This window comes from Chanodichthys erythropterus, chromosome 17 (assembly GCF_024489055.1).
Source record: "Chanodichthys erythropterus isolate Z2021 chromosome 17, ASM2448905v1, whole genome shotgun sequence".
Classification (NCBI taxonomy): Eukaryota; Metazoa; Chordata; class Actinopteri; order Cypriniformes; family Xenocyprididae; genus Chanodichthys; species Chanodichthys erythropterus.
Genome location: NC_090237.1, coordinates 25,269,961 through 25,282,651, shown reverse-complemented (window position 1 = coordinate 25,282,651; position 12,691 = coordinate 25,269,961). Strand labels below are relative to the sequence as shown.

At 33.5% G+C, this 12,691-nt stretch overlaps 1 protein-coding gene across 1 annotated transcript; it reads left to right on the top strand.

Annotated features, from left to right (window-relative positions):
* The first annotated feature begins 7,682 nt into the window (after positions 1-7,682).
* mmp13b (matrix metallopeptidase 13b) lies at positions 7,683-10,850 on the top strand. The gene is made up of 10 exons (XM_067365246.1): positions 7,683-7,784; positions 7,890-8,128; positions 8,210-8,358; positions 8,442-8,567; positions 8,763-8,918; positions 9,002-9,122; positions 9,255-9,388; positions 9,749-9,908; positions 10,244-10,347; positions 10,461-10,850. The coding sequence occupies exons 1-10, from the start codon at positions 7,689-7,691 to the stop codon at positions 10,559-10,561; spliced, it is 1,386 nt and encodes a 461-aa protein (XP_067221347.1). The 5' UTR covers positions 7,683-7,688; the 3' UTR covers positions 10,562-10,850.
* The last annotated feature ends 1,841 nt before the right edge of the window (positions 10,851-12,691 follow it).

Sequence of the window (12,691 nt, the reverse complement as noted above, 5' to 3'; positions counted from 1 at the left end):
ACACACACACACACACACACACACACACACACACACACACACACACACACACACACATGTATATATATAAAATAAGCCAATATTAAACTAAATATGTTCTGGTGTTCCTGGAACCCCTAGGGGGCTGCAAGTGCTAGGGATCCATGGAAATATTTAAAGAAAAACAGTGTAATAAAGAGATATAATAAAATAAAAATATTTTATTTAAATTTAAATACAAAATAGATTACAACAAATAAATAATTTTTTTATTAAAATAAGAATTTTAATTAAAATTATTAAAATAAGAAATTAAGTAAATAAACGAGTAAATAATACATCTAACTACGGAAGAGGATTAGGGCCAAGCAATAATAAAAAAAATAGAACCATCTCGAGATTAAAGTTGCTAAATTACGAGAAAAAAAATGGTTAAATTTCGAGAAAATGTCGAGATAAAATGTTGAGAATAAAGTCATTAAATTACGAGTAAAAACTTGTTAAATTTCAAGAAAAAAGTCAAGATAAAATGTTGAGAATAAACTCGTCAAATTACAAGAAAAAAGTCAAGATAAAATGTTTAGAATAAACTCGTCAAATTACGAGAAAAAAGTTGAGATAAAATGTTGAGAATAAAGTCATTAAATTACGAGAAAAAAGTTGTTAAATTACGAGAACAAATTTGTTAAATTATGAGAAAAATGTCATTAAATTTCAAGAAAAAAGTCGAGATAAAATGTTGAGAATAAACTTGCTAAATTACGAGAAAAAAATTGCTAAATTTCGAGAAAATGTTGAGATAAAATGTTGAGAATAAAGTCCTTAAATTACGAGAAAAAACTTGTTAAATTTCAAGAAAAGTCAAGATAAAATGTTGAGAATAAAGTCATTCAATTACGAGAAAAAAGTTGTTAAATTACGAGAACAAATTCGTTAAATTATGAGAAAAATTTCGTTAAATTTCGAGAAAAAAGTCAAGATAAAATGTTGAGAATAAAGTCATTAAATTACGAGAACAAATTCGTTAAATTATGAGAAAAATTTCGTTAAATTTCGAGAAAAAAGTCAAGATAAAATGTTGAGAATAAAGTCATTAAATTACGAGAACAAATTCGTTAAATTATGAGAAAAATTTCGTTAAATTTCGAGAAAAAAGTCGAGATAAAATGTTGAAAATAAACTTTTTAAATTACGAGAAAAAAGTCAAGATAAAATGTTGAGAATAAAGTCATTAAATTACAAGAACAAATTCGTTAAATTACGAGAAAAATGTCGTTAAATTTTGAGAAAAAAGTCGAGATAAAATGTCGTAATTTAATATCGTAACTTTTTTCTCAAAATTTAACGACATTTTTCTCATAATTTAACAAATTTGTTCTCATAATTTAATGACTTTTTTCTCATAATTTAATGACTATATTCACAACATTTTATCTACTTTTTTCTCAACATTTAAATAGTTTTTTTCTCGTAATTTAACAAATTTGTTCTCAACATTTTATCTTGACCTTTTTCTCGAAATTTAACGAGTTTTGTTCTCGAAATTTAACCATTTTAATCTCGAGATGGTTTTATTTTTTTTATTATTGCTTGGCCCTAATCCTCTTCCGTATTCTAACATTACAGTGCTAATAGAAAAAAATATGTAATATTTTCCCAATGATATTTAGATGTAATTATATTTTAAATTTTTCACAATATAAATTGGGCCTTTATACAAAAAAAAAAAAAAAAAAATAGATGCCTTTAAAATTTTAGGATGAGGTCCCTCACACAAGGATGATCATATTTTTGGGGTCCGTAGCATCTAAAAGATTGAAACCAATTGTTGTCATTAGGCCAGATAAATCCAGCAAATGACACTCTAATCACAAGTAGGTGGTTACTTTACCATTTAGTAGTGGCAGCTGCTCTCCCGACATCACCTTCTTCATTTATCTTCCTGGCAGATGTAGGACATGATCCATTCCACATTATAAATCTGGGAAGTTTCCTGTGGCCTCATTCTGACATGATTCACACTCATTCAGCATGTTTGCATTTGTTCACAGTGTTGCTATATAACCCCTGCTTCCTTTTCAACAGTTCCAAGGTTGCCATCATTTTCATGGCTAATTTTGAAACGCGTATTTATTGCTCATCATGCCCAATTCTTATTCCTTTTAGAGGCAAAAGCTACCCATAACTGTTGGTCTAGGATCTGTTTTCTTCGTAATAATAGCATATTATTACTATTAGCGAAAAAGAGTTGGCAAACGATCCAGAGCGTGTCTGTAGTGTTTGACCCTATGTTTGACCCTATGGTTCAAATTAAGGGAACTAAGGGAAGTTGTGGCCTAATGGTTAGAGAGTCAGCCTTGTAACCTGAAGGTTACGGGTTTGAGTCTCATTGTATGGCAGGAAATGTAGATGAATTAACAGTGCTCTCTTCAAATACCCACAACTGAGGTGCCCTTGAGCAAGGCACCTAACCCCTAATCGGGTGTGTCTGTGTGTGCACTTGGATGGGTGTAAGGCAGAACAGAAATTCTGAGTATGAGACACCATACTTGGCCACACATTGTTTGTCCTGGTGCTGGGCCTGCATCATGTCATTTACACCCACAATTTTTGAAGTAGAGAGTATCATAATGCATTCTTAGTCATTTATAATAAGAATTGAGTGGACAGATTAATATAAACCTCATTCGCCTCGCTACAGGACATGAGGATATTTCCACTAATTGAAGGATCTGATCTCAGTTCCTGGATTTGACTGGTGCCAATCATCTACAGTTTCTGAGAAAGTGTAGGAGTTCATTACATCTCTTGATGAAATAGAGCCTGGAGAGTTTTGGCCCCAAGTTATGAATTACATCCATCACCCTCTTAGTCAGTGTTTTTACATGTCTCTGCTTGCTTCTTTCTAAAACAGATGAACAAAGAAATTTTGAATCATTATGGCACTGAAAAAATACCGTGCACAGTATTTGAGACAGCATGGTCTTCTAAAAGACCTTCGTTCATCTTCAGAAAACAAACTCAGATTATTTTTGATGAAATCCGACGGCTCAGTGAAGCCTCCATTGCCAGGAATGTCACTGAACCTCTTAAGATCCAGAAAGCTACTAAAAAAATATTTAAAACAGCTCAAGTGAGTTCAGTGGTTCTACCTTAATATTATAAAATGACAAGAATACCTTTTGTGCGCCAAAAAAACCAAACAAAATGATGACTTTTCAAAAATATCTATTGATGGCCGATTTCAAAACACTGCTTCATGAAGCTTCGAAGCTTTACAAATCATTTGTTTCAAATCCGTGGTTCAAAGTGCCAAAGTCACGTGATTTCAGTAAACAAGGCTTTGTTACATCATAAGCGTTTGAAATTTCAATAGTTCACGTGACTTTGGCAATTTGATTCGCGATCCGAACCACTGATTCATAAAGCTTTGAAGCTTCATTAAGCAGTGTTTTGAAATCGGCCATCAATAGATATTTCTAGCTTTCTGGATCTTGAGAGGTTCAGTGACATTGCTAGAGACCTCACTGAGCCATTGGATTTCATCAACAATATCTTAATTTGTGTTCCAAAGATGAACGAAGGTCTTACAGGTGTGAAACAACATAAGGGTGAGTAATAAATTACATAATATTTAATTTTTGGGGGAATTAACTCTTTAAAGGGAACCTATAATGCCCCTTTCACAAGATGTAATATAAGTCTCTGGTTTCCCCAAAATGTGTCTGTGAAGATTCAGCTCAAAATACCCCACAGATAATTTATTATAGCTTGTCAAATTTGCCCCTATTTGGGTGTGAGCAAAAACCAAAACACACCATTTTTGTGTGTCCCTTTAAATGCAAATGAGCTGCTGCTCCGGCCTGCTTTCCAGAAGAGGGCGGAGCTTTAACAACTCGCGCTTCGGTTGCTCAACAATAACCAAGCTGGAGAATCTCATGCAGCCAAAATGACGATTGTCACGGTGTTCAGCCTTACGTAGTTTAAACTGGAGTCAGACACTGATGGAGAGACTCAAGAAGTTACAACTTTTAGAATGCAACTGGATGTTTCTGAACGGTTAGTGGATAAATTTATGTAGTTGCTGTGGAGTTGATCCAACTCGTCGACTAGCATGTGCCGTCATGTTAATCTTGTGAGCAAATCCAATGTTGAATGGTCAGGCGTAAAATGACGGCATGGTAATGACACTCTACTACGACAACTCTTCCTCTTCTCTAAAGCAGCCCAACATGGTGCCCTTTGTTGCGTGTTCTCAGGGGCAGGGTTTTTGTAATATTAAGGTTAGTGACGTCAGAAACCCAGAAAGAAGCTCATTGTAGTCCCTACCAGCAATTTGTTGTAGTCCTTAAACAGAATTCTTCAAAAAATAATATTTCCCTTTGCATTGAACTTTGAGCATCGTAACCACCCCTTTACTATATATTTATATTTCCACCGTTGCCCAAGATATTATTCTCTTGCGTAACTGGCAGACAAAACATCAGATGATATAATGCACACGGGGCTCATTTTTACATACCATCCTAATCACCTATAATTGTGAAAACTACTTGAAGTATATTGTGTTGTTTAACTGTTTTCTGGGCATCATTACGTCTCAAGTGTACCAAGTGCTTTTGAGCAGCGATTTTCTTAACAAACCTCATGTAAAATCAGTGTTATTGAGACACTTGTCTGCTTAATAATGTGTTTACTTCACAGAGGTGTGGAGTAGCTGTCACGGAACACAAGAATGCAACACAGGTAATATTCCAAACAAGTGGTTTATTGGCACAATGTCAGTAAACAAGCAATGAGAACAGGTGAGTAACTGAGATATTGGTAATTGCAGTAATGCTGGCAGTGAATGACAGTTCTTATCTGTTTTAGATGGTGAAGACTGGAGATGGTTGGTTCAGATTACTGAAGCTGGTATACAGCAAAATCCCCAGAGTTGAATCAACTCTGCTCAGAGAACATATGGTTCCTCTCTACACAGAGTTAAAATAACACTGAAGCAGAGTTAACGTTAATGAGATAATATGCTGTTTGTGGAGTTGTTTAATCAGATCCTGAGAGATTTAAAGTCTTTTATCTTCAGTTGATTTCATCTAAGACTGTGGCTGGAAGTCATTTGTAGTTATTGTGTTTCTCTTCAGTGATTCTGCTTGTTAACAGCAGGTGTTCATCACTAATGCTCAATCATAATTTAATTAATCACTTAATTATCTCACAAACTTTAACTCTGCTTCAGTGTTACTTTAACACTATATAGAGAGGGAGCATATGTACTCTGAGCTACGGAAGAGGATTAGGGCCAAGCAATAATAAAAAAATAAAACCATCTCAAGATTAAAGTTGTTAAATGTCGAGAAAAAACTCGTTAAATTTCAAGGAAAAAGTCGAGATAAAATGTTGAGAATAAACTCGTTAAATGACGAGAAAAAAGGTCCTTAAATTACAAGAACAAATTTGTTAAATTATGAGAAAAAGTTTGTTAAATTTCAAGAAAAAAAGTTGGATAAAATGTTAAGAATAAAGTCATTAAATTAACGAATTTATTCTCGTAATTTAACGAATTTGTTCTTGTAATTTAACGACTTTTTTCTCGTAATGTAACAACTTTATTCTCGGAATTTAATGACTTTATTCTCAACATTTTATCTCAACTTTTTTCTTGAAATTTAACGACATTTTTCTCATAATTTAACAAATTTGTTCTCGTAATTTAATGACTTTATTCTCAACATTTTATCTCGATTTTTTTCTTGAAATTTAATTACATTTTTCTCATAATTTAACGAATTTGTTCTCGTAATTTAACAACTTTTTTCTCGTAATTGAATGACTTTATTCTCAACATTTTATCTCGACCTTTTTCTTGAAATTTAACATGTTTTTTTTCTCGAAATTTAACATGTTTTTTTTCTCGAAATTTAACATGTTTTTTTTCTCGAAATTTAACATCTTTAATCTCGAGATGGTTTTATTTTTTTATTATTGCTTGGCCCTAATCCTCTTCCATACTGAGCAGAGTTGATTTAACTCTGGGGATTTTGCTGTGTAGACAACAGAGGACTGAAGACTGACGGGTCTGGTACAGGTAAGTATCAGTCAGGTAAGTGGTTCATGTTGAACGACGAGACCAAACGATGGTGAACTGATGGGTGCTGGCTTATATAGTGCATGGTTGATGAATGTGTGCAGAACTCTGGTGACTGTGAACAAGTGGGTGGAGTGTAGAGGTCTGGTGCTGAGGGTGTTGCTGACTCTGACAGTAGCAGTCACATTTCAAGAATTCTGTCACTCCATTATACTGTGTTATATGGGAGACAGCTGCCTACACAGGACATGCCTACACTTGCAGTCTTGAAAATATTTTGCTCTTTGAAACCTTGGACTTAATAATATATCTTAATACTATATATATATATATATATATATATATATATATATATATATATATATTTTTTTTTTTTTTTTTATTAGTGTAAATCAAATTTAGAGAAAAACAAATGGAAATATGAAAAAATAGTAAATCTAATATCAACAGTTATTCATAACAGTGTCCTTTTCTTGCTCCTTTTAAATGGGTTCAAGGGTTTGCACCACACAAAACCAACAGACTGTTTTTCATGTGATGACGCTGCAAAGCTGCAAAAAAGCCCCTAACAGCTGTGCAAAACATGCAGAGCATTTTCAAAAGTTTGTGGTCGGTAAGATTTTTAAATTTTTTGAAAGAAGTCTCTTATGCTCACCAAGTCTGCATTTATTGAATCAAAAAGACTAAAATATTAGTGAAAATTTATGGAATATTACTACAATTTAAAAGAGTTGTTTTCTATTTGAATATATTTTAAAATGTAATTTATTCCTGTGATGCAAAGCTGAATTTTCAGCATCATTACTCCAGTCTTCAGTGTCACATGATCCTTCAGAAATCATTCTGATATGCTGATCTGCTGCTCAAGAAACATTTATTAATATTATCAATGTTAAAAACAGTTGTGATGCTTAATACTATTATGGAAACCTTGATACATTTAATTATTTGATGGATATAAGATCAGCATTTATTTGAAATATAAATCTTTTTTAACATTATACATGTCTTTACTGTCACTTTTGATCAATTTAATTGATTGGTAATTGTGTAGTGAAAGATGTTGTGTCTAGACTCTAAATATCTAAAATATTAGCTGCTAAATTTCCTCTGTCTTATCGTCTGTACAGGTTTAGAAGTCATATGCCAGGTCTTAGTCAAAACTGAATGTCTATGATTCATTATCCTTTCCAGCAGTCTGGAAATATAATAGTCATTTTTTAAATGAAGTTGGCATAGCATCATTCAGGCCTTAAAATAGATTTCTTGTGTATTTTTTAAATCATACATGAGCAAGAGGTATGTACTATTACCTAAAACTCTAAAATCATAATAAACTATCAAAACAAGAAGCACTAACATGACTTTATATCCTTTCATTACTCATGTCCTTTACCAAAATGAGTCAACAAATCACTTGCAGCTAAAAGTAGCACCACAGCAGTGATATCATTGCTCACTCAGGTGTCTTAAAAGCAGTTTTTAACCACATTCTGCTGGCTGTGCGGATTGAGGAAGTGGCAGATTGGCCAAGGTACTTTTTACATGAATCACAAACAATTTTTGACAGGAGAGAGCACTATAAAGGACCCTGTCAGACTGAGCAGAACATCATCCGGCCAACATGGAGCGCACAGCTGTGGTATTGTTGTTGATCGCTGCACACGCTTTAGCAAAACCGATTTCAACTGAGGAGAAAGACGAGGTGTTGTTAGCTGAGGTATGAGAGCATTATTTTTCTTTAAAATGTGAGTTTTTTTGTGGGATAAAGATCTTTGCTTGTTGATTTTCTGTTCTTGAAATTGTTTTTATTTTATCTTTTTAGAGATATCTTCGAAGGTACTATGGCATGCCGGCTGGTCTCCAGGGAGAAAGAAAAACATCTGATGTCATGAGCAAGAAAATTCGAGAGATGCAAGAGTTTTTTAGGTTGGAAGTGACGGGAAAGCTGGACGATGACACTTTGGAGATAATGGAAATGGCTCGCTGCGGAGTTCCAGATGTGGCCGAGTATAATCACTTTCCACGAGACCTCAAATGGAAAACCACAAATGTGACCTTCAGGTTTGTTTTTGTACATTTAAATAGGTGAATTCGATAAAAAAAGCCTGTTTTATTTTCAAAATATGTTTAATTCAATTTCAGGATTCTGAACTACACTCCTGACCTGAAGAAGGCGGATGTGGACAGAGCCGTTCGCAAGGCTTTTAATGTCTGGAGCAGGGTGACTCCACTGAAGTTTAAGAAACTGTATGAGGGAAATGCTGATATCATGATCAGCTTTGGAGCAAAAGGTACCATTATTTTTATTATTCATTGAAGTTAAAATGAAGGATATTTCTTCAATCAATCTCCTTGTTTTGTTTGCAAATGACAGAACATGGAGACTTCAACCCGTTTGATGGACCGGAGGGGCTTCTTGCTCATGCTTATCCCCCTGGAAATGGCATTGGTGGTGATACACATTTTGATGAGGATGAAACATGGACCAAAGACTTTCACGGTACAAAAAAAATACCACATTTAGGCAGTAGCTGTACTATTCAAAAGTTTGAGGTCGGTACGATTTTTTAAAATGCCTCATGCTCACCAATGCGCATTTATTTGATCAAAAATACAGTAAAAACAGTGATATTGTGAAATATTATTACATTTTAAAAGTCTGATTTCTTATCTTATCTTTATATGTTCTTTGCAGCATTCAATCTGTTCTTAGTCGCGGCCCACGAATTTGGTCATGCTCTCGGTATGGCCCATTCCTCTGACCCTGGGTCACTGATGTACCCGGTGTACACCTACGGCAAGGGTTACCCTCTCGCCGAGGATGACATTAAGGGGATTCAGTCTCTCTATGGTGAGTAATACCATTCTGACCAATAGATCATTCTTGAAGTCTTCATAGTCCTGATTCAACCTATGCTTTTGGGTTAATCGAAGGTGAAAACCCAAACCATGGAAAAGTCAATCCCAAACCCGACGCTCCAAGCAAGTGTGACCCTGAACTGAGTTTTGATGCCGTCACTGAACTCCGTGGAGAGACAATCATTTTCAAAGACAGGTGCAAAAATAGTCCACAGGTCATTTTTGTGATAAAACTGTACCTGGCTGTACTTGCACATTTTTAAACTCTTGGATAATGTGTTATATCCTAATATGGTTCATTTTTTTGTGATATTATTGTTCTTGGCAGGTTTTACTGGCGGCTACATGTACAAATGCCTGAGCCTGAACAAAACCTCATTAAAAATACCTGGCCTGAAATACCAAACAAAGTAGATGCTGCCTATGAGAACCCAGAGAAAGATATCGTCATCATATTCAGTGGTTAGTTTTGAGATTCATTATTTTATCTTTATATTGCTCAACGTATTGTGAATGTTTTCTTTATCAACACTTAGTAATTTTGTTGTGCTTTTGTCATTTTATTAGTTTTTTTTAATTTATATTTATTTTTTAAAATATTTTTTATTTTTTGTTTTTGTTCAGTTTTAGTAAATTCAGTACTTGAAAGTTATTTTATCAATTGATTTTTTTTTTTTTGTTTGTTTCAGCTTTACTTCAATTACAAAAACACTTTTTTAAACATAGTTTAGCCTTTTTTAGTTAACAATAACATCACTGCAACACTTTTAGTTAGATTTAACTAATTCGTATTAATATTTTTATAATTGAAAAATATTACAGGTATCAAAATGTGGGCTCTCAATGGCTACAATCTAGTTGATGGCTATCCAAAATACATCCACAAACTGGGTCTCCCGAAAAGTGTCCGCAAAATAGATGCAGCTGTTAACATCCGAGATACGGGCAAGACTCTACTTTTCGTAGATGAGGAATACTGGAGGTATGTTACAATCTTAGGGTATGTTTTAGGTCAGTAATTTCAATCTAATGGCAATTAATAGTTCCTTTTCATTGCCATTAGAGTGAAATTACTGACCCTAAACATACAAGCTTGATAAAAATGCTCATTTATTAAGAGACTTTTGCCTCTGAAGTCTTTTTATATATATATATATATATATATATATATATATATATATATATATATATATATATATATATATATATATATATATATATATATATATAATATTTATTGAGTATTCTGATCCCAGAAGCAAATCCAACTGTCAACAGAATGCTAAAAAGCTAATGCAAGCTGCATCTCTTCTCCAGTTATGATGAGCAGACAGGCACCATGGATAGTGGATACCCACGATCCATTGAGGAAGACTTTCCCGGAATTGGAGATGAAGTGGATGCTGCTGCTTATCATTATGGTACATGTAAATTAGTAATGTTACATAACTTTCTTATTGTGTCAGTTAATGTATTTGAACCAAGACATGGATGACTGAATGAAAAGATTTGTTGTTTCTCTTTTTTTTAACAGGATATTTGTACTTCTACCATGATCATTTGCAGTTTGAATACAGTTTCGCCTCACGGAAAGTCATGCGCATCATGAGGGCCAACTCTATTCTCGGTTGTTGAGCACTTACAATGTGGATGTGCCATAGATTGTCAATTGTTATCAACTGCTGTGAAAATTCACATTCTTTTTTATGTGTTTTTAACTACTGAGCTGGTAAATCAGTAGAAATTTTCTCATTTATTTATAAACCATGATTCTGGAATCATGTCTGGGATATTTTGGTAAATTTAACTTCTGTGTGATTCTTTATATGCATCCAACGTGGAGCAAAGAAAGTGAAATAAATATTGATTGAGCTGAAAACTGTAAATGTGTTATGCATCTACAATACTACTGTTAAAAAAATAAACAAATGCATATGAAAATTTTCCTGTGAGTTTTTGAATTTGTTACTTAAGTGTTAATGGATGTTATTTATTTTTGGGCCACGTCCACAGAGAATGCATAAGTAAATGAATACAGGGAATAAACAATAAATAGTGGACATTTAAATGAATATTAAAGTGATTTAATAGAAGCAGAAAATGAACTGAAGTGATATGACTTTAAAATAAGCAAAAAAATAACAAAAGAAAAACACATGTAAATTATACATAGGCCTAACTATCCATTCATAGTAATAAAAAAGAAGAAAAAAGAATATCTAATCACAAATTGCTATCCAAAGAGGATCGTTTGTCTCTGTCATGACTAATAAACATATATGAAAACCTTGAGTCCCTTTATGAACACACGCTTGTTTTTATTCTCATTTCCAGCTGACCCTGTCTATGACTAGACTAAATGCTTTTGGCAATGAGATGACTGAAAACATTCTCAAAGGTTGCTCTGAATTACTCCCACCCATCATGGTGTTTGGCTGCTTCAAGTGTTTATAGGGGATTTCAGTTAAAACCCACATTTTACCAAACATGTTTGCTTATGTGCCTGTGGCAAACGTATCCTGTTGTGAGTTGGGGATTTTATAGGAAAACTCAGTTTTGAGAAGTTTTGCAATATTTATGTATACATTTTCAGTGTTTAGTGAAGGTGGGTATTTCTGCTAGCAGATGTATGGCTCAGTAAAACAGAAAAGTTATTTTTTAAAGGAATAAAAAGATAAAATAGCATTTTTCATTATCATGTGTTTGGAATAATACAGTATAGTCTATATATAGGAATTAACCCCAAACAGCCTAAGAAAGGATTCAAATGCACTCACTCAAAGGCAGTTTGGTTTAGTTCCAGCGGTTTACCAGCAGTCTATACTACAGGAGGATCTGAAGATTCCACTTCCTTATGTGATTATGTTGTGTAGGTCATCCTTCAAAAAATATGGTTTTGGCAATAAATTCAAGTTAGGCTGCAAAGAGCGTAACTGTGTGGACTCAAACTTCACATTTCTTCACAGAAGAGGATCTAAGTGGTTACTGACACATTCTGTGGTTTAACTAGAGGAGCACATTGAGTTTTCACTTCTGTTTTGAGGGAAATTTATAATTGTACTTTTTGTTGACAATATCCTACTAACAAATTACAACATATTCATATTATTTTATATGACATATGGTAAATTAAGGGTGATTGGGACAGTTTTAGAATTTCTGCCTTGTGCAAGATTTCTTGTCACAAAACATCAGCTCAACACATGATACATTTCTGTAATACTGAAGATAACTATCCATTTGAGGGGCAAACAATGGTAGCCTATATAATAATGTAAGGATGTGTGACATACACTTTTCTGTTAACTGAGCACTGAGTAAAAAAAAAAAAAAATTGGGGGGTAACATTTGGGTGGTTGGGACACATTTGGGAATTTGAGACAGCACGTCTTTCCATTGATTTAGGGTAGTGTACGCATATTTACTGTATTTCACATGTTAGTTCATACTTTGATATAATTTTATATGCAATATTTCCTTTTCTGTTCATCATCATTAAGAGTCCATGATTATTATTTATAAATCCATCCACAAAAGAAGGCTTCAAGTTCAAAGTTCAAAGTAAAGTGGTCTCGCCACTTAATGTGTTTTGATTGAAAAGTGTATTGTTTGGATTGAAATAATTGTTTTTCCAAATTCTCTAGGCATGATTGTTTATATTTCCAGTTCTGGTTTGAATTTTAAAATTAAATTCAATAATAACAATTAAGTAGTTGTGTTCTTATTTTTAGATAATCTAGTGTGACAACTTACCCGCCGATGGGG

Excerpts from the sequence above, each read along its gene's own strand:
- mmp13b (XM_067365246.1), top strand. The coding sequence starts at position 7,689 with ATGGAGCGCACAGCTGTGGTATTGTTGTTGATCGCTGCACACGCTTTA. Across the intron at positions 9,123-9,254 it reads ACAATCATTTTCAAAGACAG|GTTTTACTGGCGGCTACATG; the intron begins GTGCAAAAATAG and ends TGTTCTTGGCAG. Across the intron at positions 9,389-9,748 it reads TATCGTCATCATATTCAGTG|GTATCAAAATGTGGGCTCTC; the intron begins GTTAGTTTTGAG and ends AAAATATTACAG.